Here is a 26095-nt window from a genome sequence, read left to right as displayed (position 1 = left end):
TTTCTTTTCAGGAGCTGAGGACTGAACCCAGGGCCTTGTGCTTGCTAGGCAAGCGCTCTACCACTGAGCTAAATCCCCAACCCCTGGATCTCACTCTGTAGACCAGGCTGAACTCGAACTCACTGAGATCTGACTGCCTCTGCCTCCCAAGTACTGGGATTAAAGGTATGTGCCACTACCGCCCAGCTGCAAACAGCAGTTTTAAAAGTTCATTATCTTAGCCAGGCGGTGGTGGCACACGCCTTTAACCCCTGCACTCGGGAGGCAGAGGCAGGCGGATCTCTGTGAGTTCGAGGCCAGCCTGGTCTAGAGAGTGAGTTCCAGGAAAGGCACAAAGCTACACAGAGACTGTAATCATGAGCATAGAAACTTATTACCCATCAGAGTATCCTATGTCATTTGAACAATAGAGTTCAGAACCTTCCCACTCAGAAGACATGTGCTCCCTTCTTAGCAAGATGGGGAAAATCAGCATGTGGACTATTTATGGAGAGAGTATCGTAGTGATTTAAAGCCTTCAGTGTTACCTTGCACAACGGATTCGGACAAACTCACTCACACAGAGTAGTACCCTAGGACCTGCTTCCTCTTTTCACCTGCACATAGGTTCTAGGGATCAAACTCCAGTCACGGGGTTTGTATGACAAACGATAAAGGCTTTTTGCCTGCTAAGTTGCCTGTCTCATTGGCCCATCTCTTGTACTCTGTTCAAATCCAGACAGTGGTCAATACATTTGGTTGGTCTGCCTAGGTGCTGACAATTTTTACCAAACTGGGAGCTAGGTTCAACATGTGAATGAAGAGAATGAACAGAGCAAGAACAGAAAAAACAGGAGCTGTTTGACTTCTCTGGAGAACATAAGTGGTCTTAAAGACAGACTTGGAGAAGGAAAAGGGCTTGGGTGTAGACAAGAGACTTCTCTCTCTCTCTCTCTCTCTCTCTCTCTCTCTCTCTCTCTCTCTCTCTCTCTCTCTCTCTGTTTTACGGGACAGGGTTTCTCTGTGTTGCTTTGCTCCTTTCCTGGAACTCACTCTGTAGCCCAGGCTGGCCTCAAACTCACAGAGATCTGCCTGCCTCTGCCTCCCGAGTGCTGGGATTAAAGGCGTGCACCAGTACCTTCCTGCTGAGACTGTTCCCTTTCTCCAAGAAGTAGCTGCAGGGGTGACTGGCCCAATTGCCCAGGCAAGACCTATAGATAGGTACAGGGGCATGAAGAGAGCATGTGCAAATACTCTGCAGCACTGACTGATTCTTCCACAAAGTACAAGACCTAGCTAAAGGAAAGTATAATTCATACTTTAAGTATGAACTATTTGGTTAAAATTATTAAATTATTTTTTTGTTATATTAAAAGTGTGCGTGCATGCATGCACGTGAATGTGTTTGAGTGAATATGCCTGCAAACTCTAGAAAAGGGTACTAGATCTCCTGAGCTTTAGTTAGAATTCTGGTCCTCAAGCCGGGGCAATGGTGGCACACACCTTTAATCCCAGCACTTGGGAGGCAGAGGCAGGCCGATCTCAGTGAATTCCAGGGCAGCCAAGAATGTTACACAGAGAAACCCTGTCTCAAAAAACAACCCCCCCCCCCCCCCCCGGAAAAAAAAAAACTATTTCATGCCTCAACTGTTTCATGTCTGTCTACACCCCATGGTGCTGGAGTTACAGGTAGCACAGCCATGCCTTGCTTTCCATAGGTGCTGGAAATTCAAACTCCCATCTCATGCTCACAGAGCAAGTGTGATTTACCCTCCAAGTCAGCTCCCCAGACTGAACAAAGTGTTTTCAATGAATGTTGCTGAGAAGCAAATAGGCCCTGGTAGGAAGCAGGGGACACAACTGTTAGGATTCTGCCACTCCAGCTACATGGCCGCCCATGCGCAGTTCAGTAGCGTCTTACGTCATCAGTGTGATGCGCAGTCAAGCAATAAGCGCATGAGTGGCTTAGCTCCATAAGCCCACCTGTGCATGTGCATGGAAATCCTTAAAAAGCTGGACACAGACTCCTCCCCTCTCTTTTGCTTTCTCTTCCCCATGTGCCTTTGACCTTTCCTTGTTTTTTAAAACCAACATTGGTGCTGTGATGAAGCAGGCTCTCAAGGCACTCTGCGTCTGGGGCCCTATACCTGACTGGATCTACAACTGCCGGCTTTTTTCATTTGCCTAGTCCCCAGGACGGCTCCAGGTTGGTGAGTTTTCCATTTCTGATCCCTCACCATTTCCTCTGTAGCCTGAGATATATTTCTCGTGCCAGATGCCCCAGAGAGTCCTCGGGCTGTGTACCATGACACATTCTCTCTTGATTAAGCACTGAATGCTGTCTGGATTCCAGGGGATCCTCTGGTACTTATGTCCCCCAGCCCTTGCCCATCCCGTGACAATGGGTTGGGTAACTTGTGATGTTCATTTATGACAGTCCACAGAGATGTGAGTCTGGGATCCCCTTTGTTATTTTAATTTTTTTTCTCTTGGCTGCAGTCATGGGACATAAAAAGCTTCCTCCTTTGGTCCCACTGCTCCTCTGAGAAATGTCTTTTTTTTTTGTGGTATTTCAAGACAGGGTTTCTCTATGTAGCTTTGGTGCCTGTCCTGGACCTCACTCTGTAGCCCCAGCTGGCCTTGAACTCACAAAGATCTACCTGCTGGGATTAAAGGTGTGCGCCACCACCGCCAGTGCGAGAAATGTCTTAAATATCCCCAGATACCAGTAAATTTGGCCGCATAACGGCTGCTTGAACCCTGATATTTCACGGGAATTAACTAACTTCTGCCAGGGAATGTGCAAATGAAGAGTTATCTTATCCCCACACTTTTGCCTAAGCTGTGAACCCTCCCTGAGTCTTTCTCTCCAACTCTGGCTTCACTTATCTGACCTCCGATTTGTTCTCCGGTACCGGGCAGGCCACTAAGCATGGACAGGTCTAGAAGAAGGCTAGGATGCATGTAAATAAGTTTATGATCAGGACCCACATTGGGATCATAATAATCCAGATGGCTCTCTAGCCAGAGATCAGTTTACAGCCTGCCACTTGGCGGGTCTTCCTAAAGCTGCCCTCAAACCAGCAAACTATCAAATAAAAAAGAAAAAAAAAATTCAAGACATGGAATAAAATCCATCTCTTGTCTCCCAGAGCTACCTGACATGAGGGCTAAACTTAAGCATCTGGAGAGCAAGGATCCTGACCCCACAGATGGAAGTTTCAGCTGTGGCATTTAAGGTGTACCATGGGAGAGATGAGAAAGCCCATGAACAGAACTGCCAAACGCTGGCACACGCCATCCAAGCGGCTGCTGCATAAGGGCTTCCAGGTCCGTTTTAAATGTGTGCTAGAGGAGGCCATGTGGGCTAGTGCGTGCTACAGACATACATTCAAGCAAAACACCAATGCACATAAAATAAAAATTATTTTAAAAAATTCACAACCAGGTGGTGGTGGTACACGCCTTTTATCCCAGCACTTGGGAGGCAGAGCCAGGCGGATCTCTGTGAGTTCAAGGCCAGCCTGGTCTACAGAGTGAGTTCCAGGCCAGGCACCAAAACTACACAGAGAAACCCTGTCTCGAAAAACTTAAACAAAACAAAACAAACTGCCAAGCCAGTGTTTTCTTTTCCCTCGTGTTGTGCGCCAGGAGCTTCTCTGCTGTGGTGAGCCTGGCATCGGGCGGGTGAGCCAGCGTCACCCTCACTGCACAGGTGCCCCCATTTGTATATGGTTTCAGTTCAACCCCAGTTCTTAAAGAAATGCTGCAGGAACTTCAGTTTTCTCATTTATTTCATCCTCTTTCCACCTGACCACCAGGCAAATGACTTCCTTTCTTCCTCTTTTCCTTTTCACATCTCTAGAAAATACCATCTTTCTAGAGCCCCCAACTTCACAAAGTTCCCGAGGGTGCTACTGGGTGAGTTGTCCTGCTGGGCGAGGGGAGAGCCGTCTGTTCGCTGGAAACACTCATAACCATTCCTTTAGATTTGTTTGCCTTATGGTTGTCATAAACGCGATTTGCAAAAACAAGGAGCCTTAGTGGATGTATAGTACCTAGACTTCTGTGTCAGTGCAGAAGGGAGCAACTTTGCTATTTGGTCCAGTATAATAATAAAAAGACAGAAACCAATTCAATAAAACAAATTAATGTCACAAGACACGTGTGGTGGTCCACACATCTGTAATACCAGTACTTGAGGGTGGAGGCAGGGAAGATCAGGAGCTTCAAGCCTTAAGAAAAAAGGATGACTACTATCACCCTAACTCAGTGCTTCTCACTGTTGTCCTGCTGACTGAACCTCAGGGTTGTACTTGCACACACAGTGGGCAGCTCATCTACAACTGTAGCTCCAAGAGATCCAATGTCCTTTTCTGGCGAGCGTGCATGCTAAATATGACCAGACAGTGGTCAAGATTCAAGTCAGAGGACAGCAAAAGGTAACTTGAACTCATCTTGGAGTTCTCTGAGGCTTACTCTAATTTCTAACTCCTCACTCAGAATTTGGTTTATTTTATACAGAATATGCATTTAACTAAATCCCACCAACTAGATTTCTTTTCCCTTCCCCCACAAATCAATAGTACTTCATGGTTCCTGGATCAACCTAATCCCATTTTTCTTACTTTTGTTCGGAAACAGGGTTTTTCTGGGTATGTAGGCCTCTGAAACTTACTTGATCTGTAGACCAGGCTGGCTTGGATCTCAGAGATCCATCAGCCTGTCTCTGCCTCCCTAGTGCTGGAATTAAAGGCATGCGCCACCAGTGCCCAGATCCTTTTTTGTTGTTGTTGTACAGGAGTTCACATTTAGATTTCCTGAGTTTCAGAAGACAACCAGAGGCTGTACTTTGATATATGTATGGTTGTTTTGCCTGCCTAATGCCTGTGGAAGTCAGAAGAGAAAATCAGACGCCTAGGACTGGAGTTCCAGATGGTTGTTGAGTCCCATGTGGGTGCTGGGAATCAAACATGGGTCCTCTGGAAGAGCAGACAGTGCTCTTTATCACAGAACCATCTCTCCAGCCCTCATTTTCTTATTTCATAACTCTGATATGATCTACTTACAGACACATGATCTTATTAGTGTTTCAAGCCATGCAGAAGATGGACTCTCCATGTTCCTACTGTCTCATGAATATTTCTCTGAGGGGGGACTATATTACTACTGGCCATCTGCACCTGGTGGGAAGACTGGCCTTGAACCTGGAGATGCACCTTCCTCTACCTCCAGAGTGCTAGGAATTAAAGACCTGTACCACCACCACCCAGCTTAAGTTATTATTATTGTTATCATAGAGCTAGAAATGGAACCATGCACATTATTATGGCACTGTACCTAAACCACAACTGAGACCCTGTTCCAAAGATGAACATACACAAAATCTCTTCCATTCCCCTACTCACCATTTTCAAAAACCATGGCATGCTAAGAGTCTCCAGAAGAAACCTCACTGGCTCAACCTCAACTTTTCCTTGTCACACATAGCCAAGCATAGGGATAGGTGCTCTGGACAAAGAGAAGAATCTGGAATCCCAATATTTTGCTAAAAATTAGCATTTAAAGTTTACTTACCTTTAATGAATAAGCAATAACCATTTGAATTTTGATTTTAAAAGTGAGAAGTGACATACTACCACTTCTTTTGGGAGAAAACATTTTTCTAGGTAAAAATCTCCTACCTGTTTTCTTTGCCATTCTGAATGACTGAGTGTCTGTCCGTTGCAGACCTCTCACTGCAAACGTAGGTGTTTCGTCGTGTCATTCCACCAGATGCTGCATTACTCTGCAAGAAAAGGGTGTACTTATCTTAGACTATTTGGTAAGTACAATTCAATAGAAATAAAAAAAATTGTTTATGCAAACAAAAAATTGGAAGACGGCTGTTGTCTATGCGTTTGGGGGTGTGCATGTGCCTGAAGGTTGGAGGTTAATAATGTGCTAACTCTCTGGACACTCTCTACTGAGTATTCTCCCTAAACTCAAAGCTCTCAGACTGAGGTTAGACTACTTAGCCAGCTGGTCAAAGGGAGGGACAGCCTCTCTCTCTCTGCCTTTAGTGTACTGAGATCGTAGGCAGGCGGCCATAACCATCTGGCTTTATTTGGGTGCTGGGTTTCTGAACACTTGAGCAGCAAGCATTTTACCCACTAGATCATCTCCCTAGACCTACACAGTCATTCATAAACAAACAAATAAATAAAAACAACGTATGTGACTGTGTTTGCACAATGGTATGTGAGTGTGTGTGTGTGTGTGTGCGCGCGCGCGCGCTTGTGTGCCAGAAGAGGACAATGGATCTCCTGAAGCTAGAGTTATACAAGAGCTGCCGAATGTGGGTATTGGGAACTGAACTCTGGTCTTCTGCAAGAATAGAAAGCACTCTTAATTACTGAGCCATTGCTCCAGTCCCTTTTAAAAAAAGTCTTTAAATAAATCTAGTAATCCCGACGTTTGGGAGGCTGAGGCAGGAACATCATGAGTTTGAGGCCAGACTGGATTACATAGTAAGCCCTTGCTTAAAAAGATAGAAAAAAATTAATGCAGTATTTTAAGGATAAGGCTAACATATATGCAGAAATATATAATAATATACATGCCAATAAAATTAGAACACATTTCCATGAGGCTGGAGTTTGACAACACACTAGCAGACAAAGTTAGCACAAGTATGAACAAGAATATAAAAAAACTAATAAAAATGCAAAGGATGAACAGGAGAGATGGCTCAGCGATTAAGCACATCTGCTGGCTGCTCTTCCGAAGGACCTGGGTTCAGCATCTGCTTGGTGGCTCACAACTGTCTGTAACTCCAGTTCCAGGGATCTGATGCTCTTTAGGCACCATGAATGCATGTGGCACACAGACACAGAGGCAGACAAAAACAATCATATACACGAAAAAGTACCAAGGATATTGTGAAAAGTGAAGGAACGCACAAGGACAGGAAATGCTTGCAATCTTATGTCTGATCAGTGTCTCGTATTCAGAATATATGGCAACAACTCTTACAACATAATCTCAGAATGACAAATTAAAAATGGGCAACCCAAGGTGTTATGAATTGTATAAAGAAGGCTCTGGCAGGTAGAGAGCCAAGGTGCTCTTGTGGCGGGTGAGAAACAGAGAAGCCATGCAGACAGCGCTCAGTGAGGAGGTTTATTTAGTGGAGGAAGAGAAAAGAGGGAGGAGAGAAAGAGAAGGGGGAGAGGGTACGCACTCCTCGTGGAAGGAAAGGGAAGAGAGGGGGAGGGGAAGAGGAACGGGGGAGAAATGGGTGGAGGTTTCCCTTAAGGGCATAGGGTGGTGCCAAGAGGCAGGATCAGAATATTAACACAGGGCAGCAAGCTGGCTCAGGCTCAGTTGGTGCTGTGTTTGCTCCCAAGACTGTCAACTTGAGTTTGACTCCTAGAATACACACAGTAGAAAACAAGAAGCAACTCCCTTGCACACGTGTGCAAGAATGTATGCATATAGATACATACACAACATAAATATAATAAAAAGGTTTTTCTGCTGTTTTTTGAGACAAGGTTTCTCTGTGTAGCCCTGGCAGTCCTGGAACTCCATTTGCAGACCAGGCTGGCCTCAAACTTAGAGATCTGCCTGCTGGGATTAAAGGCGTGCAAAGCTACTGCTCAGCAGATTCCAAAACTCTTGAGGTTGAGGCAGGAGAATTATTGTGAGTTCAAGGCCACCCTGGGCTACATAGTGAGACCCCATAATGTTCCATCTAGGAACCCACACGTAGAAAGAGACTAACAACTTTATATAAAGTTGTTCCTTGACCTCCACAGGCATACTCTGGGATGTCTTCCACCCACAAATGAATAAAATGTAATTAAATAAACAAGGAAATGAATGGATACAATGGCTCAGTGGGTAAAGTTGCTTGCTGCATAGAGTCTAAGGACCTGAGTTCAAGCCCCATGTGGGCTGTTTTGTAACCCTGATACAAGGTAGAGTAAGCTGGGTGGAAGAACTTCCATCAGAGACTATCCTATAAGAAGTCTATGTGGTCACTGTCTTCATTGACATGGGAGAGTTTGGCTCATGATGGGCAGTGTCAACCCTGGGAATGAGGTGTCACCTCTATCAGAGAGACACTCCTATAGCAAGTCTGTGGGGTCATTCTCTTGACTGATATGAGAGGGCTTGGCTCATGGTGGGTGGTACCAACCTTGGGAAGGCAGTCACCAGCCTCTGCATGAGTTTCTAACCTAACTTCCCTCTGAGACAACCTGAGAGATGTTAAAATGAAATAAACCAGCCAAGTAGTGGTGGTGCATGCCTCTAGTCCTAGCACTTGGAAGGCAGAAGCAGGCAGATCTTTGTGTTTGAGGCCTGTCTGGTTTACAAAGTGAATTCCAGGACAGCCAGGGCTACACAGACAAATGCTGTCTTTAAAAAAAAAAAAAAAAAAAAAAAAAAAAAAGTTTGAAATAAACCCTTTCCTTCCCCTAAACTTTTGATCAGTGCTTTATCATAGCCATAGAAATCTTAACTAAACTGGGTGGTGGTGGTATACACCTTTAATCCCAGCACTCAGGGAGGCAGGGGCAGGTGAATCTCTTGATCAAGTTCCAGGACAGCCAGGGCTACACAGAGAGACCTGTCCTCTGACTTCCACGTGTGCCTATGCCATAGGCACCACTCCCCAGTAATGTATAAAGTTTAAGAGGATAAAGTGAGTTCAGAACCCACATTTAAAAAAAGCCAGCCAGAGCCACACAGAAAAACCCTTCTTAAAAAAGGAAACAGAACAAAGCAACAGTCAAGTGCAGTAGTATGTATTGTATGTATCCCGGGGCGGGGAGGCAGAGACAGGAAAATTACTGGCAGCCAATCTGACCTAATCAACAAGCTTCAAGTTCAGAGACCCCCTCTTAAAGACTAAGATGGCTAAAACTTAAGGCAGAGGCTACAGACGCAAAGAGTGGGGCAGAGCACACCCAAAAGGTAGAAAGCAATTGACAAAAACATTTCCACTGTTAACCTTTGTCTTTTATACTCGTTTGCACAGACAAGTACATACACACGCACACACACACACAGAAAAGAAAACTGTTGTCACCACAGAGTTGTCTAACAGCCCTGGCTATCCTGGAACTCACTCTGTTGACCAGGCTGGCCTCAAAGATAAGCCTGCCTCTGTCTCTGAGTGCTGAGATTAAAAGCCTATGCCACCACCTTCAGGCCACATAGACATTTTATACAAATGTTTACAATGCTATTCTTTATGTCTAAAAGGTAGAAATAATCTAAATGTCTATCAATAAATGATCAAGTGAATTGTAGTCTAACACTCAAGCTCTAAAAAGGAATGACGTGTTAATATATGCCACAACTTGAACTCTCAAAATATTACCCTGAATTCAAGAAATCAAACACAATGGTGTATATATATGTATTTGGCTCCATTTATGTGGAGTCATCAAAAAAGGCAGCTGAGGAGCCAGAAAATGACAAGTGATCACAGTTACAGGCTATTCTGTGGTGCTGAAAAGTTCTCCAACTAAGTTGGGCAGTGGCTCATGCCTGTAATTGCAGGTTGAGGCTGAGGTCAGCCTAAGGCACAGACACCATGTTTCAAACCAACCAACCAAAAAACAAATCTAGTGAAACCAAACAAATTAAAAAAAAAGTAAGTTCTTAACCATGTATGGTTGTACATGCCAGCTGCACACTTAAAATGGTTAATTATATGTTATGTAGATTCTATGTTAATTTAATCTTGTAAATAAAAAACAAAATACCCCAACAAAGGAATAAAAGTTACAATGAAAGATTTTTATCATGTAACATCTATATTTACTAACTTTTGTGGTGCTAAAAATTAAAACCAAGGCTGTGGCGCACATTAGGGAATTGTTTTAAGAATTGAGCTCACTCAGAGAATATTTTTTAATTACACTTGTGTATTATTTTTGTGTGTGATGTGTATAGTATAGGTGCATGCATGCTGTGGTGTACATATGGATGTTGGATGATAACCTGTAAGTCAGTGTTCTGCTTCCATCATGGGCCATCAGGTATCCTAGGGAAATGATCTCTACCTTCAGGATCATCTCACTAGCCAGGATTTTTTTCTTTTATTCTCTGAGGCTTGCTCTTATTTTATGTACATGACCGCCTTGGCTATATGTGTGCCTGTGCACCATGTGTGGACTGTGATGACCAGAGCGGGTGTCGAGTCCCCAGGAACTGGAGTTACAAGTAGCTTTGAGCCACCATCTGGGTGCTGGTGATTGAACCTAGGTCTTCTAAAAGAGTAACAAGTGCTCTTGAACTCTGAGCCGTCTCTCCAGTGCCAATTTATTTTATATTTAGTTATGTGTCTACATGTGAGTAAAAGTGCAGAAGTCAGCGGCATCTGATACACCTGGAACTAGTTACAGACGGTTATAATTCACCTGATGTGGGTGCTGGGAACCAAACTGTGGTCCTCTGCAAGAGCAGCCAACATGCTTAATTTACTGATCCATTTCTCTAGTCCCTTCCACCTTGAACTCCTGATGTTCCTGGCTCTGCCTCCTAAGTACTGTGATTCTCCACCACACCCAGTTTGGGTGGTGCTAAAGACTGAACTCAAGGCCTCTTCCACGCTGTGCAAACAATTTACCACCAGAGCTTCATCTCCATCACCACAGCATTAAAAAATTATTTTCAATTTTTATTTATTTTGTTTTTTGATTTTTCAAGACAGGGTTTCTGTGTGTAACAACTTTGGCTGTCCTGGAATTCACTTTGTAGACAAGGCTGCCTTAGAACTCACAGTTCTAAGTGCTGGGACTAACGTCATATGCTACTATGACTGGTTATATTTATCTCTATAAAAAGAGAATTGTGTTTGTTCTGAGACATGGTTTCATTGTGCAGCCTTTGCTCCCCTGGAACTCACTATGTAGACCAGGCTGGTCTCAAACTCCTAAGATCCACCTGCCTCTGCCTTCCTTGTGCTAGGATTAAAGGCCTCTGCCACCACGCCTAGCACCACGCAACAAAATAAATTCCCCAGGAATTATATGGTAAATCAGCCTCAAATGAATTTAGTGAACCTGTGGAGTGGATGGGGACATAGGAACAAGCCTGCAAAATTCAAACTTCCTGCTTTCAAAATTTAATATAAAATTACAATCACGGCTGGGTGTAGTGGCATAAGCCTTTAATCTCAGGACCTAGGAGGAAGGCAGACCTCTGAGTTTGAGGCTACCCTAGTTTACAGAGCGAGTAAGTAATAAATAAGTGAAAATTAAAATGATTTTACCCTCTTGTTTTTTGAGACAGGGTTTCTCTGTGTAGCCCTGGCTGTCCTGGAACTCACTGTAGATTAGTCTGGCCACAAACTCAGAAATCTGCCTGCCTCTGCCTCCTGAGTACTGGGATGAAAGGCGTGTGCACCATGACAATGGGCAAAAAGATTTATTTTTATTTGTATGAATGGTGGTTCATGCCTTTGATCGCAGCACTTGGAAGGCTCATGTCTTTAATCCCAGCAGTCGGGAAGTGGAGACAGGAATGTAAGGCAGTAGAGACAGGATCTTGGCCCCTTTTGGTCTGAGGATTCAGAGACGTAAGAAGTCACTAGTGGCTGCTCGTTTGTTTCTCTGATCTCCAGGCAAGCTTTATTTGTTTGAACACAAACACTTTAGATTCCCGCTTCAGAGGTTCTAAAGTCACCAGGGCATGTCCATAGAGTGTGTTGAGACTCTGGCCCATCTAGTCACGTGCTTCCTTCCTACCTTGTTCTTCACAGCCTAGTTATGAGTCATAAGCCTAACCCACCTTGGACTGGAACTAGCCCTGAACTAACATATGTATCTCTTCTCTTTTTAGGTTAATTGCCTCAGAATTCCGCTATAGTAACAAGACTATATAATATTGCTGTTACTTATTATTCTTTAGGTAAATACTGACAGTTGAGAACACTCAGGATATACTTTAAACATGTAGATAAGAGGAATAGGGTGAAATGTCACAAAGATGGTAAAGAAAGTACATTCTACTGTCACAAACGTGAGACTGGATTTAAAATGCAAGAGACTGAGCCAGGTAATGGTGGCCCATACTCTTCAGGAGGCAGAGGCAGGCAGATCTCTGAGTTCAAGGCCAGCCTGGACTACAGAGCAAGTTCTAAGACAGCCAGGGCTACACAGAGAAACCCTGTCTTGAACCATCCCCTTCCAAAAAAAAAAGCAAGAGATAGAAATTAAAGTTCAATGCTACAACCTCACTTTATAAGGCATCTGGAAGCTAAAATATAAGTATTGTAGATGTTTTATTCTGATTAGGTACAATGCCAGAGAATGAAACGGACAAAACCCCTTGGGTTTCCTTGTGAACTTCTGACCCCAGAACATAATGAAGGGTTCCTTTCTGGGTTTTCTACGTGTAAAAGGGCTGCATTTCTGTCAATTTTTGACAGGAAAACATACTGATAAGATAACCTCGAGACTGTTCATTGTTGTGCAAATTCTGTCCAAAACTACTTCTATAAGCACTAATGATAATTACCATGTTATGTCAGCTGAAACTAAGTGAATTCAACTTAATCTAACAAACAGGAACTACTTACTGAGGGACTGTAGTAAGGCTAAGGATGCAGAGCTGTATAATTTTAGCGTACCAATTATGTAACTTTCCTTCATTTTCGTCACCTTGGTAGTCCAGTCTTTGGTAGTCAGAAAGGCCTCAGTGAACACACTCTCAACACGACAGTCGACTTGCTGGTACTGTGCCTATCAGCTTCTGCACAGCCACGGTTTCTGTGACACAACTTACAGAGAATAGATGTCTCCAGGGTAACTTCTCCTTGTCTCCGTCTGACACACAGGACCTGAGCACTTACTGGTGTGGAGAATGTGCTATGACTGTCTGGGCTCCAAAGCTCTGGGTAAATGAGCTCCAGTGCAACAGCGCTAAGAACTGGGGCTTCTAGGTCATTAGTGCATTACAAGAGGGAGGGAGGGAGGGAGGGAGGGAGGGAGGGAGGGAGGGAGGGAGGGAGGGAGGAATGATGATGCTCCCACATCCTCACCTCTGGAGCAGGTGGCCACAGATTATTATCTTGGGAAGCAGCAAAGACAATATCCCCCACTAGACAGCGAGCCTACTGGAACCTTGATTTTAGGTTTCCCAGTATCCAGATCTAAGGACACATTTCTGTTCCTTATAAATATGTCTCAGATGTTCTGTTAGAGCAGCAGAAATGAACTAGAAAAAAACCAGACTTATCCAAAGAAACAGCTACAATGCGGGAAGCGGGTATGGAAGCCTGGAAGAAGGGCATCGAAGGCAGAGAACAGAGTGAAATGGACGATGCCAAAGACTAGCCAGTTCAAGTCCCAACACCGAGGACTGCTGTCCTACCCAACAGTACTTACACTGGGGACAGCAGGGCTTTTCTTGCGCTCAGGAATATCCGCTTTATTGGGATTGCTTGCATTCCCAAGCATGGGACTGGCAGGGGCAATCCCCTTTCCGCCTGCAGCAGCGCCGCTGGACTTCCGGGAGGGAATTCCATCTTCTTTGAGGTCACTATCCGCAGTGCTGGTCTGGCTCCTCTTTGGATATGCCACAACCGAAGGGAGAGCTGGTCCAGCTGCAACAAAGAGTTCACTCTTTAAAAGACAGAATGCAGTTTCATATTGAGTCTGTGAAAAATAACATTTTGTAAGACAATTTAAATTTCTATTCACACCTAAGTGTAAACTAGTAAAATTTTCTAAGATGTTTTCCATTTGATTATTACACAAAGATTCTACTTTTTTAAAAGACTGTAAAAAGTTAACAAATTAGTTATCTTTCAGAAACAACTTAATACCGTGTCATTGTCTAGAAGCTCACTAATCAAATTCATTAGATGCAAAGGCATCATCATGCAGAACAAACTATTCTGTAAATCGAATTACATCCTTTAGTATGACATGTTCTCATTTTGTCAGAATAAGACAGCACAGATTTCACATGCCATTTCTTTTGGAAATTTATCTTGTGTCTTTAAAAAAAACACCAATATTAGAGAGAAGGGAGAAAATGAATACATAAGGGAAAGCAATAAAGCAGAGGAAAACATGCTCCTTTAGGAAGTGCCAGCTAGGGAAGAAATGGTTATAGCCGTGTTCTAGGAGAGCACATCTGAAGAGGATCATGGCAGATGATTAACTGGGCTCCTAAGTCAGCCACCCAGAGGCCCCACTGGAGTTCAAACAACTGGAAATGGACACGGAGCTACTGTAATTATCAGACACAATGCTCACTAACGACCTCTCTCTCTGGTTTTTCAAGACAGGGTTTCTCTGTGTAGCCCTCACTGTCCTTGAACTCACAGAGATCCGCCTGCCTCTGCCTCCCAAGTGCTGCGATTAAAGGCGTAAGCACCAATGCCCACTGCTGAAGTTTTTGTTTTCATTTTTAAAATTACATTTATTTGTGAGGACACACACATTCATACATGGAGGTCAGACTATGTCAGTCCTGGGTATTTAACTCAGGTTGCCTGATTTGGTGGCAAGCTGAGTGATCTTGCTGGCCCAATGTATTCTTCCTTTGCTGGTCTGGAGTATATTCTTTTTTTTTCAAAGACTTATTTATGTGTTTACATGTATGACCCATGGAGGTCAGAAGGTGTCAGTCGGATCCTCTGCAACTGGAGTTATGGATGATTGTGAGCCAATATTCAAGTAATTGGGGATTGACTTCTAGTCTCGGGAAGAGCAACAAGTGCTTGAAACAAGCCATCTCTCCAGTTCCTGAGTTATTCTGTTTAAATAACTCCCTTGACTAGGGCTGGAGAGATAGCTTAAGTACTGGCTGCTCTTCTAGAGGCCCTGGGTCCAACTGCCAGCAAACACATGGAAGCTCACAACTGTCTGTAACTCCATTCTAGAGGATCTGGCACCTTCACACAAACATGCCTGCAGGCAGAACACCAATACACATACAATAATAATTAAAGAAACACCAAACCCCACTGACACACATCCAAGCTGTTGTGTGCACTGGTTAGTTCCCTTTCTATCTTCTTAAAACTTTACCAGTCACCTATTCTATGTGTGTGTACACACATGTTACAATATGCATTTACAAGTCGGAGGACAGCTTGCAGAAATAGGTTCTCTCATTCCACTATGTGAGTCCCATGTACCAAACTCAGGCTAGTAGGCTTGTCAACAAGCATCTTTACCTGCTCAGCCACCCTGATGGCACTCTTTTCTCTCCTTTTGGTGTGTGTGCATGTGCTGAGACCAGAGGTGGAATATGTATGTCACTTTGTACTATGCATTTAAAGATTTACTTATTTATGTGTATATGTGTTTCCCTTTGTGGGTTTATGTGCATCATGTGCATGCAAGAGCTCATAGAGGACATTGGATCCCCTGGAATTGGAGTTACAGGCAGTTGTGAAAGGATACTTGTATGTTAGGAACCAAACTGTAGTCCAATATAGGGGAGCAGTTAAGTGTTCTTAACCACTAAACTCTCTCTCCAGCCCTAGGTACCATATATGCATTTAGATGACGTGGTATTCTCAGTAAGTATTATTATAAAAATAATAAAATGGTAATATTTTTATACTATAAAGGATTATAAAAGTAAAAATAACAATCAATTTGAAAAAAATAATATTAGTGTTTATGTCCTTAGTATCAAAAAATTCAGTCAACATTTAATTCTCATTAGGTGTGGTAATACAGGCCTTTAATCCCAAAACTCAAGAAGCAGAGGCAGGCAAATCTCTAAAGTTCAAGGCAAGGCTGGTTCTACAAGTTTCAGGCCACCTAAGACTACAGAGTGAGACCCTATCTCAATAAAACAAAGCAAAACAAAAAATAACATCAAGAAAAGAATCTATGTAAAAATAAACAACAATAGGCATCTAATTAGCATGAAAAAATCTCTTTTAATAGAATAGTAGTGTTGCATGTATACAAAAGAATTACTTTAAAATAAATTACTTTCATTATTTATCAGTGCTGTTTGGCTCTATATACATATACACCTGGGTCCACAGAACTTTCTATGGTGAAACCAGATTGTGAGTGGATAAAAGTCCTGTTTTAGTGTAAGAACCACAGGCCGGGATCAGGAGTCAGCTCTGCTCCAGGCGTTCCTCATTAGCTCTGTCCCCAGACTTACTGACATTCCTTTTTCCATGCCTTACAGATAAAATGAAGGGTTAGCAAATGCATGGTCTAGTTCCAAAGCGCACTTTATCTCTGAAAAAGTCATTAGAAACCCACGTGAAACCTATGTGCTTAAGGAAGAATAAACAGTATTAAGATTATTCCCTTGATAAATGAGAAAATTCCACTGGTTTCTCTCAGGATTTAGGAGTAATTCCCTTTAAATTGGTTATCTTAAGGGCATTCAGTACACAGGCCCTGAAAACTTCCTTATTAGCTAACATGAATCCACAGGAAGAGGACTGAGCTCACCTCCTTGCCTACAACCCTGCAGACGGAGTAAATCAACCCCCTCACACACACTGTCTTCTTTCTTCTTCCCTTCTCTCCCCTCCTCATTTTGCAAAAGGGTCTCTGCCTAAACCAACTTCAAACGTGGCATATAGCGAGGAAGACCTAACTTCTTTTGAAGTTTGAAAAGAAGTATTACCTTATGCAGACAGTTGTTTTGTTTGTGTGCATGTCTGTGCACATGTGTGCCTGATGCCCACAGTGACCAGAAGACAGAGATGGATCCCCTAGAACTGGAATTACAGATACTTGTGTGCTGCCATGTGGATGCTGGGAACTGAATACAGGTCCTCTGGAGGACCAGCCAGTGCATTCTACACCACTGAGCCAACTCCCTAGCTTCAACTGTTATTTATTAGGCGACACAATGTTATTTATTAAGCAGTGCTGTTTATTGTGCAAGAAAAGCCACAAGGCACAACAAAATCCACTCTAAGAGTTTATTAAGGGAACAGAGAGAGCATGTGCATAGGCCTGTGAAATGACTGTGCAGGAAGAGGGAAGGAATAGGTGGAACCGGCTTTTATAGGTCATCCTGCACTGTCCCTCACCCCCCCATGCACATATGATCACACAGCGCATGGATTCCCTAGGATGACTAAGCATCTTGCCTGGCTACTGGACAGTGCACGCACAGTCATGTAGCTGGGGAAGTAGCTGGGAATTCTTTTTTTTTTTTTTTCTTTCTGGAGCTGAGGACCAAACCCAGGGCCTCTAGCAAGCACTCTACCACTGAGCTAAATCCCCAACCCTGTAGCTAGGAATTCTAACACCAACCTTAAATTCTTGATCCTCCTGCCTCTACCTCCCAAATGCTGGGATAACAGGCATGTGTCAAAATACCCAGGATGAGGTTTTTACCTTTAACTGAAATTAAAATCAATAGAAAGATGATTCAGCAGTTAAGAGCTCTGACGACTCTCACAAAAGATCGGGTTTGGTTCCCAGCGTCCCCGTTATGGCTCACAGGCATCCAGTTCCTGGGGATCTGACAAACTCTTCTGGCCTCCATGGGCACCAGGCACAAGTAGTGTACATAAATACATGAAGTTGAAACACTCATACACATAAAAAGAAAAATCTGGAAGTCATTTCCTCCATTTAAGTGCTCCCTAGCCTCCTATGTTAGCTGTTACAACCCTGACTTCAAGTACAGAGAGCCCCACCAGTTGCAATGCTCTGGACGGCTATCTGACAAAGACTGTAGAAGAGAGACATGCATTAACTACAGACGAGGTTTTCATTCTCTAAGCCTTACCCAGCAAAGTCTACCAAACGTTCCAAATAATTAGGGGACCTTAACCATACCGGCCCCTAAGGCTACAAAGGGAGAGCAAGCCAATCTCCGGCCCGCCAGGCTCTGTACAGGAAGCTACTGGAACAGTCTCAGACTTACCATGGTCACTGTACCGCCTCTGCTTCTGACTGGAAGACACACTTCTCTGCACTTTGTGATGAGGAGACTGGCCAGTGCTGTTGCTGAGGTCACTGCTGGGCCGCACCTTAGCAAGTGAAAGGTTGCTGCTAGAACTGGAGTCACTAGCGTCCAGCTACGGAGAGGAAGAAGAGCACAACCACACACGGAGCCCAGTGGCTTGTCAGGAACTCCTGGTGATGACTCCTCCCAGGCGGAGAGGAGCTATCACAACGTACAACAACTTTAACCTCAGTCAGAAGTACTTCTGACTCCTGGGAATGAGATTATATGCTAATGAGCTCCTTCCTGACCTTATCAAAGAACTAAGACACTACACTCTGTTTCCTCCGTTTGGTATTTTACATCATTTCAAACTGTTAAGGACTAAAGTTAACTCACGATTGTATAGGCTTGTGACATTATTGGTCATAAAGGGTTATTATCTTGAAGTTAAAATAGTAGCTTATGAGCTGGAGAGATAGATGAGCCACTAGACACTAGACTCACAACCAAAAATATAAAATAATAGCTTGTAATGATCAATGAAGTTAGACCACTGTTTGTAGGCAAATGAATACCAAATATTATGTTAAAAAATTAAGGAAATAGTTTACATAAAAACTAATAATTTTTATTTTTTAACATATGAAGTCCAATCTTTTGGAGACAGGGTCGGTCTTCTGTAGTGCAGACTGGCCTTGAACTCATTACATAGCTGAGGAGTGCGGAACCTGACTCTCCTGTCTCCACCCCAAAGCAAGGACTACAGGCCGGTGCCATCATGCACTGCACACTCATCATCCTTACACGGGGTATTTAGCTTTCCTCTCTAAACACTCTTACCTCTGAAGACTTTCTCCCCAATAACAAGTATGTAGCTGTGATTTCATCATATTTCATTTTACTAAGAGATTCTTGAATTTCTTCTTGGGAATATCCCATTCCCACCATAATATCTACAAGATAAAATATGGTTTATATATTTTATTTGGACTGGAAATCATGCTAGCATGGGGGAAAAGAATTTCATTTGATTTAGAAGGTTACACATTTCCTAACATAGAAGAGCTGCTGAACATGTGACTGGGGTAACTGAGTAACTGAGCTGCTACTGACTTACTGGTGGAGCTACAGAAGACTACAGTAGATTAAGATCCCAATTTTGTATGTTTGTTTTTGGTTTGTTTGAGACACAGTTGCTTTGTGAAGCCCTGGCTCTCCTAGAACTCTCTCTGTAAACCAGAACTCACAGAGATCTGCCAGCCCCTGCCTCCTAAGTGCTGGGATTAATGGTGAGCACCACCATCGCCTGGCTAAGTTCCTAATTAAGATAGAACAAATAAGTGGATCTCTAAATTCTGTGTTTACCTTCTTTTCGTTTCTGTTTGAGCCCCATACACAGAAATAAAACATGTAGAGCACACACACAAACATGCAGACACAGGTAATTACCTATTCTCTTCTGGTCTGAGATGTCTAGTTCTGGTTCAACAAATGGCTTGAGCTCATCTTCCTCATGACCTGAATTGATCCACCTGTCCTTCATGATTTGCTGAAAGGTGAACTGTGTGTTAGCAGCACAGAATGAAGCCTCTCAATAGTCACAATATTTAGGGACATGATTTTCAACATTTCATTGCATAACACTCCAAAGGAAATTTAAGGGAATCTGTCTGTTTGTTTCACTCACTACTTAAACCCCAGCAAGCGTTCCGTGTCACACAAACTAGGCACAGTCTGTTAAACACTCTCCCTTCCCACTCACGTGGTTACCTCGAGAGTGCCACGTTTAACTGGGTTCAGCACCAGGAAGCGTTTGAGAAGGTTTTCACAGTCAGTGGACATGTAGAAAGGGATTCTGTATTTCCCTCGTAGTACTCTCTCTCTCAGTTCCTTTGGGGATTCAGGAAAGAAATAATAGTTAATTTTTAGGTTAAAAACAATAACAAAAAAATCAAACCCATAAAAGCACACATACAAATAGAACATTACAAATGTTAATCTATATAATTTTACAAAAAAAAACCTTAGTTTTTGAAGAGCATGGTTGCAATGCTTTTTTGGTTTGTTTGTTTGTTTCAAGACAGGGTTTCTCTGTGTAGTCTTGGTGCCTGTCTTGGATCTCACTCAAACTCCCAGAGATCCGTCTGCCTCTGCTTCCTAAGTGCTGGGATTAAAGGCGTTGCACCACCACTACCACCCGGCCTGCAATGCTTCTTATACCTTCAGGTTCTGACCGTCGAAGGGAAGTGACCCACTGACTAAGGTGTACAGAATGACGCCGAGACTCCACACGTCCACTTCTGGCCCATCATACTTCTTGCCCTGGAAGAGCTCAGGGGCTGCATACGGAGGACTGCCACAAAATGTATCTAGTTTACTGCCGACAGTGAATTCATTGCTAAAACCAAAATCTGCTATTTTAATGTTCATATCCGCATCTAATAAAAGATTCTCAGCCTAGAGAGAAAACATCAAGACAAAAATGAAACTTAACTAAAATACAATTACGATAATAGTATCAGGAATTTCATAAAGGCTTTTTACAAGGACTTATCTCCTAGTTAGTAAATGTAAAAACATTATTTCTAGAGAAAAACAGGAGATAAATTATATTCCCAATCTGATATTAACAATCAAATACAGACTAATTATAAGACAAGTTTAAATAATAAACACTTCAAGATCAAGGGAAATGTAGAAAGCTTCTTCAATTAATAAGCGGCTTTTTAAAAATACAGTATTTGTTTTAGGTAGTCACATCTCATAAACACTCCAGAATAGATGTAAAGTTGGTATTACTGGGGAAGGAGAACTCCCACCCCATCCCCGAGACAAACCAGTCACTTCTGTGGATTTCAGCTGACAGGCACTAAGCAGGTATGAGACTGCTGTCTGGATGTACACAGATGAGCAAGTCAGGGCCCTGCCCTCAGGATTCACAGTGGAGGTAGGGTAAGCAGGAAGATACTAAGCTGCTGAGATCTGAGTACTATTATGGATACTGATAATCCAAAGGCTCAGCAAAAGATGGCCATGGAAACTTGCATGGGAAGTGAAATTGAGAAAGGTAAAGCTTGTTACAAGGGGTTTTTGAGGGACAGAATAGAGTCAGAAGTCCACAAAGGAGAGAGCACATTTCTGTCGACAACTATCTCCAACAAGATAATGTAGGGAGAGAGATGGCTGGGGAGGTAGAGGGCACCAAATCAATTGTGTCTAGAAACTTCAGTGTTCTACCCTCAAGGTGAGAGAAAATCACTCAAAAGTTGTTAAAAACAAGGAAATGACAATTTGGGGCGGGGGCATTCATGCGAGGGTTTCTCTGTGTAGCCTTGGTTGTCCTGGAACTCACAGAGATGCACCTGCCTCTGCCTCCTGGGTGCTGGGATTAAAGGCGTGCGCCACCACCACCTGGCTGGAAATGACAATCTTATGTGTACTTTTTTCTTTTGGGGACAGGGTCTTATTATTTTAGCTCTGGCTTCCCTGCAACTCTCTATGTAATCAGGTTGCCCTGATTACAGAACTCACAGAAGTCCAGCTGCCTCCAAGATACACCCACACCCACAGAGAGAGAAAGAGAGACAGAGAAAGAGAGAGAACACACCCACACCACTAAAATCAACTACCGATACAATGGGAAGGAGGAGAGGCCAGGAGGAGAGAAGACAGCAGGAAATCGCGCTTTAACTGACTATTACATGGCTGTGGTCTGGCTCTGGAGAGCAGGAATGAAGCAGAAGAGACAGGAAGAGCAGCAAAGGAAGTGGCAACTGAAGGGAGGCTAAGCAGGAGGCTCTGGAGAAGCTCCAGTCACCAAAATGAAAAAGAACACAATCCTACTTAGAAAGGGAAAGTCTTGACTTTGACCTGGCTATACCTGAGGTGCCCAAGGGATACCTTTTGCCTAGGTACTAGGATGCTTGGGTCCTAGGACAGCTCTGGCTGCAGAAACAGACTGAATTCCCACAAAGGCAGCTACCACAACTGCCAGAGTAGATGCACTCGGGGTGGGAGCTGAGAGGGACGAGCAAGCAGACAGTAATCCTGTGAGGAGAGTGATGAAAGCACTAAGTTAAGACCAGTGTCTAGAGACTGTTCCAGAGTATGCTGTGAGATATGGAGAGAGGAAGAGGGTGTGTCTGGAAGCAGGGCGAGGTCCAGCAGAACTGCCCAGGTTCCAGTAACAAGAAGAGAGAAGAGAGGACTGCCTATGGGTACTGTCAAGCTGAAGACCTCTAAGAAAATTGCTCTGTGAGTCTTAACTCCTTGCCAAAGGAGAACAGAGATGCAGCCCATGGAAGCCTCCAACAAACATCACTCACAGCTTACAAGATAGAATGCCTTCCTACACAGGCATTGGTATCCACGGGCAGGTGGGCTGAGTTTCAGGAGACCTCTGTATGATTACGGGACGGCTGTCCTTCAGAGATGAACCACTAAGTACCTTGACTGAGACCTAAAATACTTTTCATAAACTTCACTTAAAGAACAACAGCAAAAACCTTTTCACTATGTATCTGGGTCAAAGGGAGTCGATCATTATAGAACTTATTTTTTCCTTCAAACTATTTTCTTCAAACTTTTAAAACTTAATTTGTTTGTTTTATTTTGATTTTTCGAGACAGGGTTTCTCTGTGTAGCTCTGGCTGTCCTGGAACTCACTTTGTAGACCAGGTTGGCCTTGAACTCAGATCTGCCTGCCTCTGCTTCCTAGATGCTGGGACTAAAGGTATGTGCCACCACCTTTAATTTATAGCTGAATTTATTTATTGTATGTGCATTGGTATTTTGCCTGCATGTATGTCTGTGTGAGGGTGTCAGACCTTGGAGTTACAGACAGGTGTGAGCTGCCATGTGGGTGCTGGGAACTGAACCTGGGTCCTCTGGAAAAGCAGTCAGTGCTCTAAACCACTGAGCCATCTTTACAGCCCCCGAATTTATTTTTCTCTTATTCAACAACACAATCTAATCTTTTCTGCAAAATGGCCACCAAGAGAATTATACATAACAAGCTTAGCAAGGATGCTTGGGCTTACCTTGAGGTCTCTGTGAACAATTCGCTTTTGGTGGCAATACTGTACTGCAGAAACAATCTGGACATGAGAAAAGTGGGGTTAGTCACGAATGGTGCAGACTCACAATTTCAATATTCATTTATCCTCATTTCTTCTTCTTCGGGGGTTTTTGTTTAGTTTCTTCTGAGACAGGCTCTCACTATGTAGCTCTGATTGGCCTGGAAATTGCTCTGTAAACCAAGCTGGCCCCCAAATCACAGAGATCCAGCTGCTTTGCCTCCTGAATACCAAATGATTAAAGAGTGTGCCACTACACCCTGCTTTATTGTACTCAACTTTTAAGATGGTTTCATGTAGCCCAGGTTGGCCTTGAACTTTCTACAGCTGACAAGGATCCTGAACTTCTTCTGATCCTCCTGTTTCCAAATCCAAGTTCTAGGACTAAAGACATGCAACATGCCCACATTGGGTTTATGTGCTGCTGGGATAGAACCCAGGGTTTCATGGATGCTAGCAGGTTCTCTATCCACTGGGCCGTATTTCCAACCCCGGTAAACATATTTTCTAATGTTGAGGTTTTTCTTGAAGTTCTGAATCACATCTTACAAGCTCCTGCCACTTTTCACATCTCTTCCTTCAGCTCCAAACAACTCAAAGCTCATCTGACACCACAATGACTAGATGATACTCAAACCTATTACTGGGGGCTTCCTGGTATCAAGCTAGAAACACTTTTCTTTCTTTTTCTTTCTCTCTCTCTTTCTCTGTCTCTCTGTCTATCTGTCTCTCTCTTTCTTTCCTTTTTTCAAGACAGGGTTTCTCTGTGTAGCCTTTGATGTCCTAAAGCTTACCTCTGCAGACCAGGCTCTGGGGTCCACATGGAGAAGGAAAGGACTAACTCTGTAGGTCATGCTGACATCTACATGCAGCCCCTGACAAATTTGTGCTTGTATATGCATAGATACTAAATAAATACAATTTAAAAACTCTACAGAATCCATTAAGTGTGACTGGAATTCACTGCTAATACAGGGTCTTAGGTATGAAAAGTACTTAAATTTCTTAGTGGCTAATCAATGTCCTGGGAGACTGTGTGTGTGCATGTTTGTGTGGAACCTAGAGGTCGACATGGAATGTTTTTCGTCAGTTGCTCTCCACCTTTATTTGTTGACAGACTTTGGGATTCGAACTTAGGTCCTCACGCTTGTACATCGGGAACTTTACTGACTGAGCCACCTCCCCAGCTCCAGATGCCTCTCTTAATTGCACTACTAGGACTAACAATGTAACTTACTGAATTAACAAACTGAAGACATGTTAATTCATACCTGTCTAAATTTAGCTCTTGCTTCTTTTTCCTTCATTCTTCCATGTGCAACCAAATAGTCAAATACTTCACCTATAACAGAAAGAAATGAAATTAAGCAAAAATCCTACACTGCGCATTTTCCCACAAACTGATAACATTCTACTTTTAACAAAGTTCTAGTCTTTTTTCATTCATGAATCTTTTAGGTTTTTTTATTTTATGTGTGAGTGTTTTGCCTGGATGCGTGCCTGGTGCCTGCAGAGGTCACAAAGTGGCATTTTATTCCCTTAGAATTTGAGTTACAAATGCATGTTGTGAACCACCACCTCTGCAGAAGCAGTAAGTGTCCCGAACCCTGAGCCCACTCTTGAGTTTTAGATATTTCTTTAAAAGTTTACTTATTTATTATTTATACAGTGTCCTGCCTATATGTATGACTGCAGGCCAGAAGAGGGCACCAGTTCTCATTACAGGTGGTTCTGAGCCACTATGTGGTTGCTGGGAATTGAACTCAGGACCTCTGGAAGAGTGCTTAACCACTGAGGCACCTCTCCAGCCCCTAAGTTTCAGATATTTTAAATATAAGTACTAACTAAAACATTATCACTAAGCTATAATTGAGGCTTAAGATCTTAGCTCACAAGGATAATCCTCAGGCTGAGGAGAAACCCTAAGACTAAGATATTGAAGTTATGCAGCTTTGCATCTCTTCAGGAGGTCTCAACAGATACTGAGCAATCAAGATGAAGAGAAAGGTAAGCCAGGCATGGTGGCGTATGCCTTTAACTCCAGCACATGGGAATCAGAGACAGGTAGATCTCTGAGTTTTAGACTAGCCTGGTATAAAGAGAGATCCTGTCTCTCTCCTGGTTATCAATCAGTTTTTGCCTCCTGAGGTTTGTAATTAAAGGTGTGCACCACCACACCCATATTGTCTATCCTGTTTTGAATTCAGTAATTTTGATAAAATTTCTGTCTCTATACTTCTCTGTATGTGTTACTAGGCATTTCTCCTGCAATGCCCCAGTATCTTCCTGTAAGATTATTACCACAAAGCATTACTTTATTCCACAAATGTTTTGAGTCTCTACTAACTGCAAGGCAATGTCCCATGCTCTGGAAAATTCAACAGCTGTTGTAGAATATTAGTTTAAGATGTGTAAGATTCTTTCATGTTGTGGAACATTTGTGTAATGATGTAAAGATGTGCTGCATTCTCTTACGTTGCATTTGTTTAACTCTGTGAAGCTGTGTTCCTGTGCCTGTCTAAACATCTGGTTGGTCTAATAAAGAACCAAACAGCCAATAGCAAGGCAGGAGAAAGGACAGGTGGGGCTGGCAGGCAGAGAATAAATAGGAGGAGAAATCTGGGAAGAACAAGAATAAGAAACAGGGCTGGAGGGATGGCTCAAAGGTTAAGAGCACTGGCTGCTCTTCCAGAGGTCCTGAGTTCAATTCCCAGCAACCACATGGTGGCTCACAACCATCTGTAATGAGATCTTCTGGCCAGCAGGCATACATGCAGGCAGAATACTGTATACATAATAAATAAATCTTTTTTTTTTTTTAAAGATTTATTTATTTATTATGTATACAGCCTGTATGACTGCAGGCTAGAAGAGGACACCAGATCTAATTACAGATGGCTGTGAGCCACCATGTGGTTGCTGGGAATTGAACTCAGGACCTCTGGAAGAACAGCCAGTGCTCTTAACCTCTGAGCCATCTCTCCAGCCCCCAATAAATAAATCTTTAAAAAAAAAAAAAAGAATAAGGAACAAGAAATGGAAGAGAAGAGGATGCAAGGGGCCAGCTACGGAGTAAGAAGTAAAGAAAGGGATACAGAAATAGAGAAAGGTAAAAGCCCAGAGGCAAAAGACAGACGGGATAA

At 43.1% G+C, this 26095-nt stretch overlaps 1 protein-coding gene across 33 annotated transcripts in view; it reads right to left on the bottom strand.

The window, feature by feature from the left end:
- Positions 1-26095, bottom strand: part of Mark3 (microtubule affinity regulating kinase 3) — a 92949-nt gene that overhangs the window by 11132 nt on the left and 55722 nt on the right. For 24 of the 33 annotated variants that reach the window (XM_076551455.1, XM_076551435.1, XM_076551434.1 and 21 more), the window contains 9 exons: positions 24224-24294; positions 22917-22973; positions 20098-20334; positions 19648-19767; positions 19327-19426; positions 18718-18830; positions 17854-18007; positions 13365-13582; positions 5664-5767 (listed from right to left, as the gene is read on the bottom strand). In XM_076551455.1, the coding sequence (XP_076407570.1) occupies positions 5664-5767; positions 13365-13582; positions 17854-18007; positions 18718-18830; positions 19327-19426; positions 19648-19767; positions 20098-20334; positions 22917-22973; positions 24224-24294 (1174 nt within the window). The remainder of the gene's footprint in view (positions 1-5663; positions 5768-13364; positions 13583-17853; positions 18008-18717; positions 18831-19326; positions 19427-19647; positions 19768-20097; positions 20335-22916; positions 22974-24223; positions 24295-26095) is intronic. The other 9 variants (XM_076551436.1, XM_076551442.1, XM_076551444.1 and 6 more) reach the window with 1 other exon arrangement.

The sequence above is a fragment of the Peromyscus maniculatus genome, chromosome 14 (assembly GCF_049852395.1).
Source record: "Peromyscus maniculatus bairdii isolate BWxNUB_F1_BW_parent chromosome 14, HU_Pman_BW_mat_3.1, whole genome shotgun sequence".
In the NCBI taxonomy this organism is placed as follows: Eukaryota; Metazoa; Chordata; class Mammalia; order Rodentia; family Cricetidae; genus Peromyscus; species Peromyscus maniculatus.
Note: the sequence above shows the minus strand (reverse complement) of the source record. Positions and strands in the feature narration are given on the sequence as shown.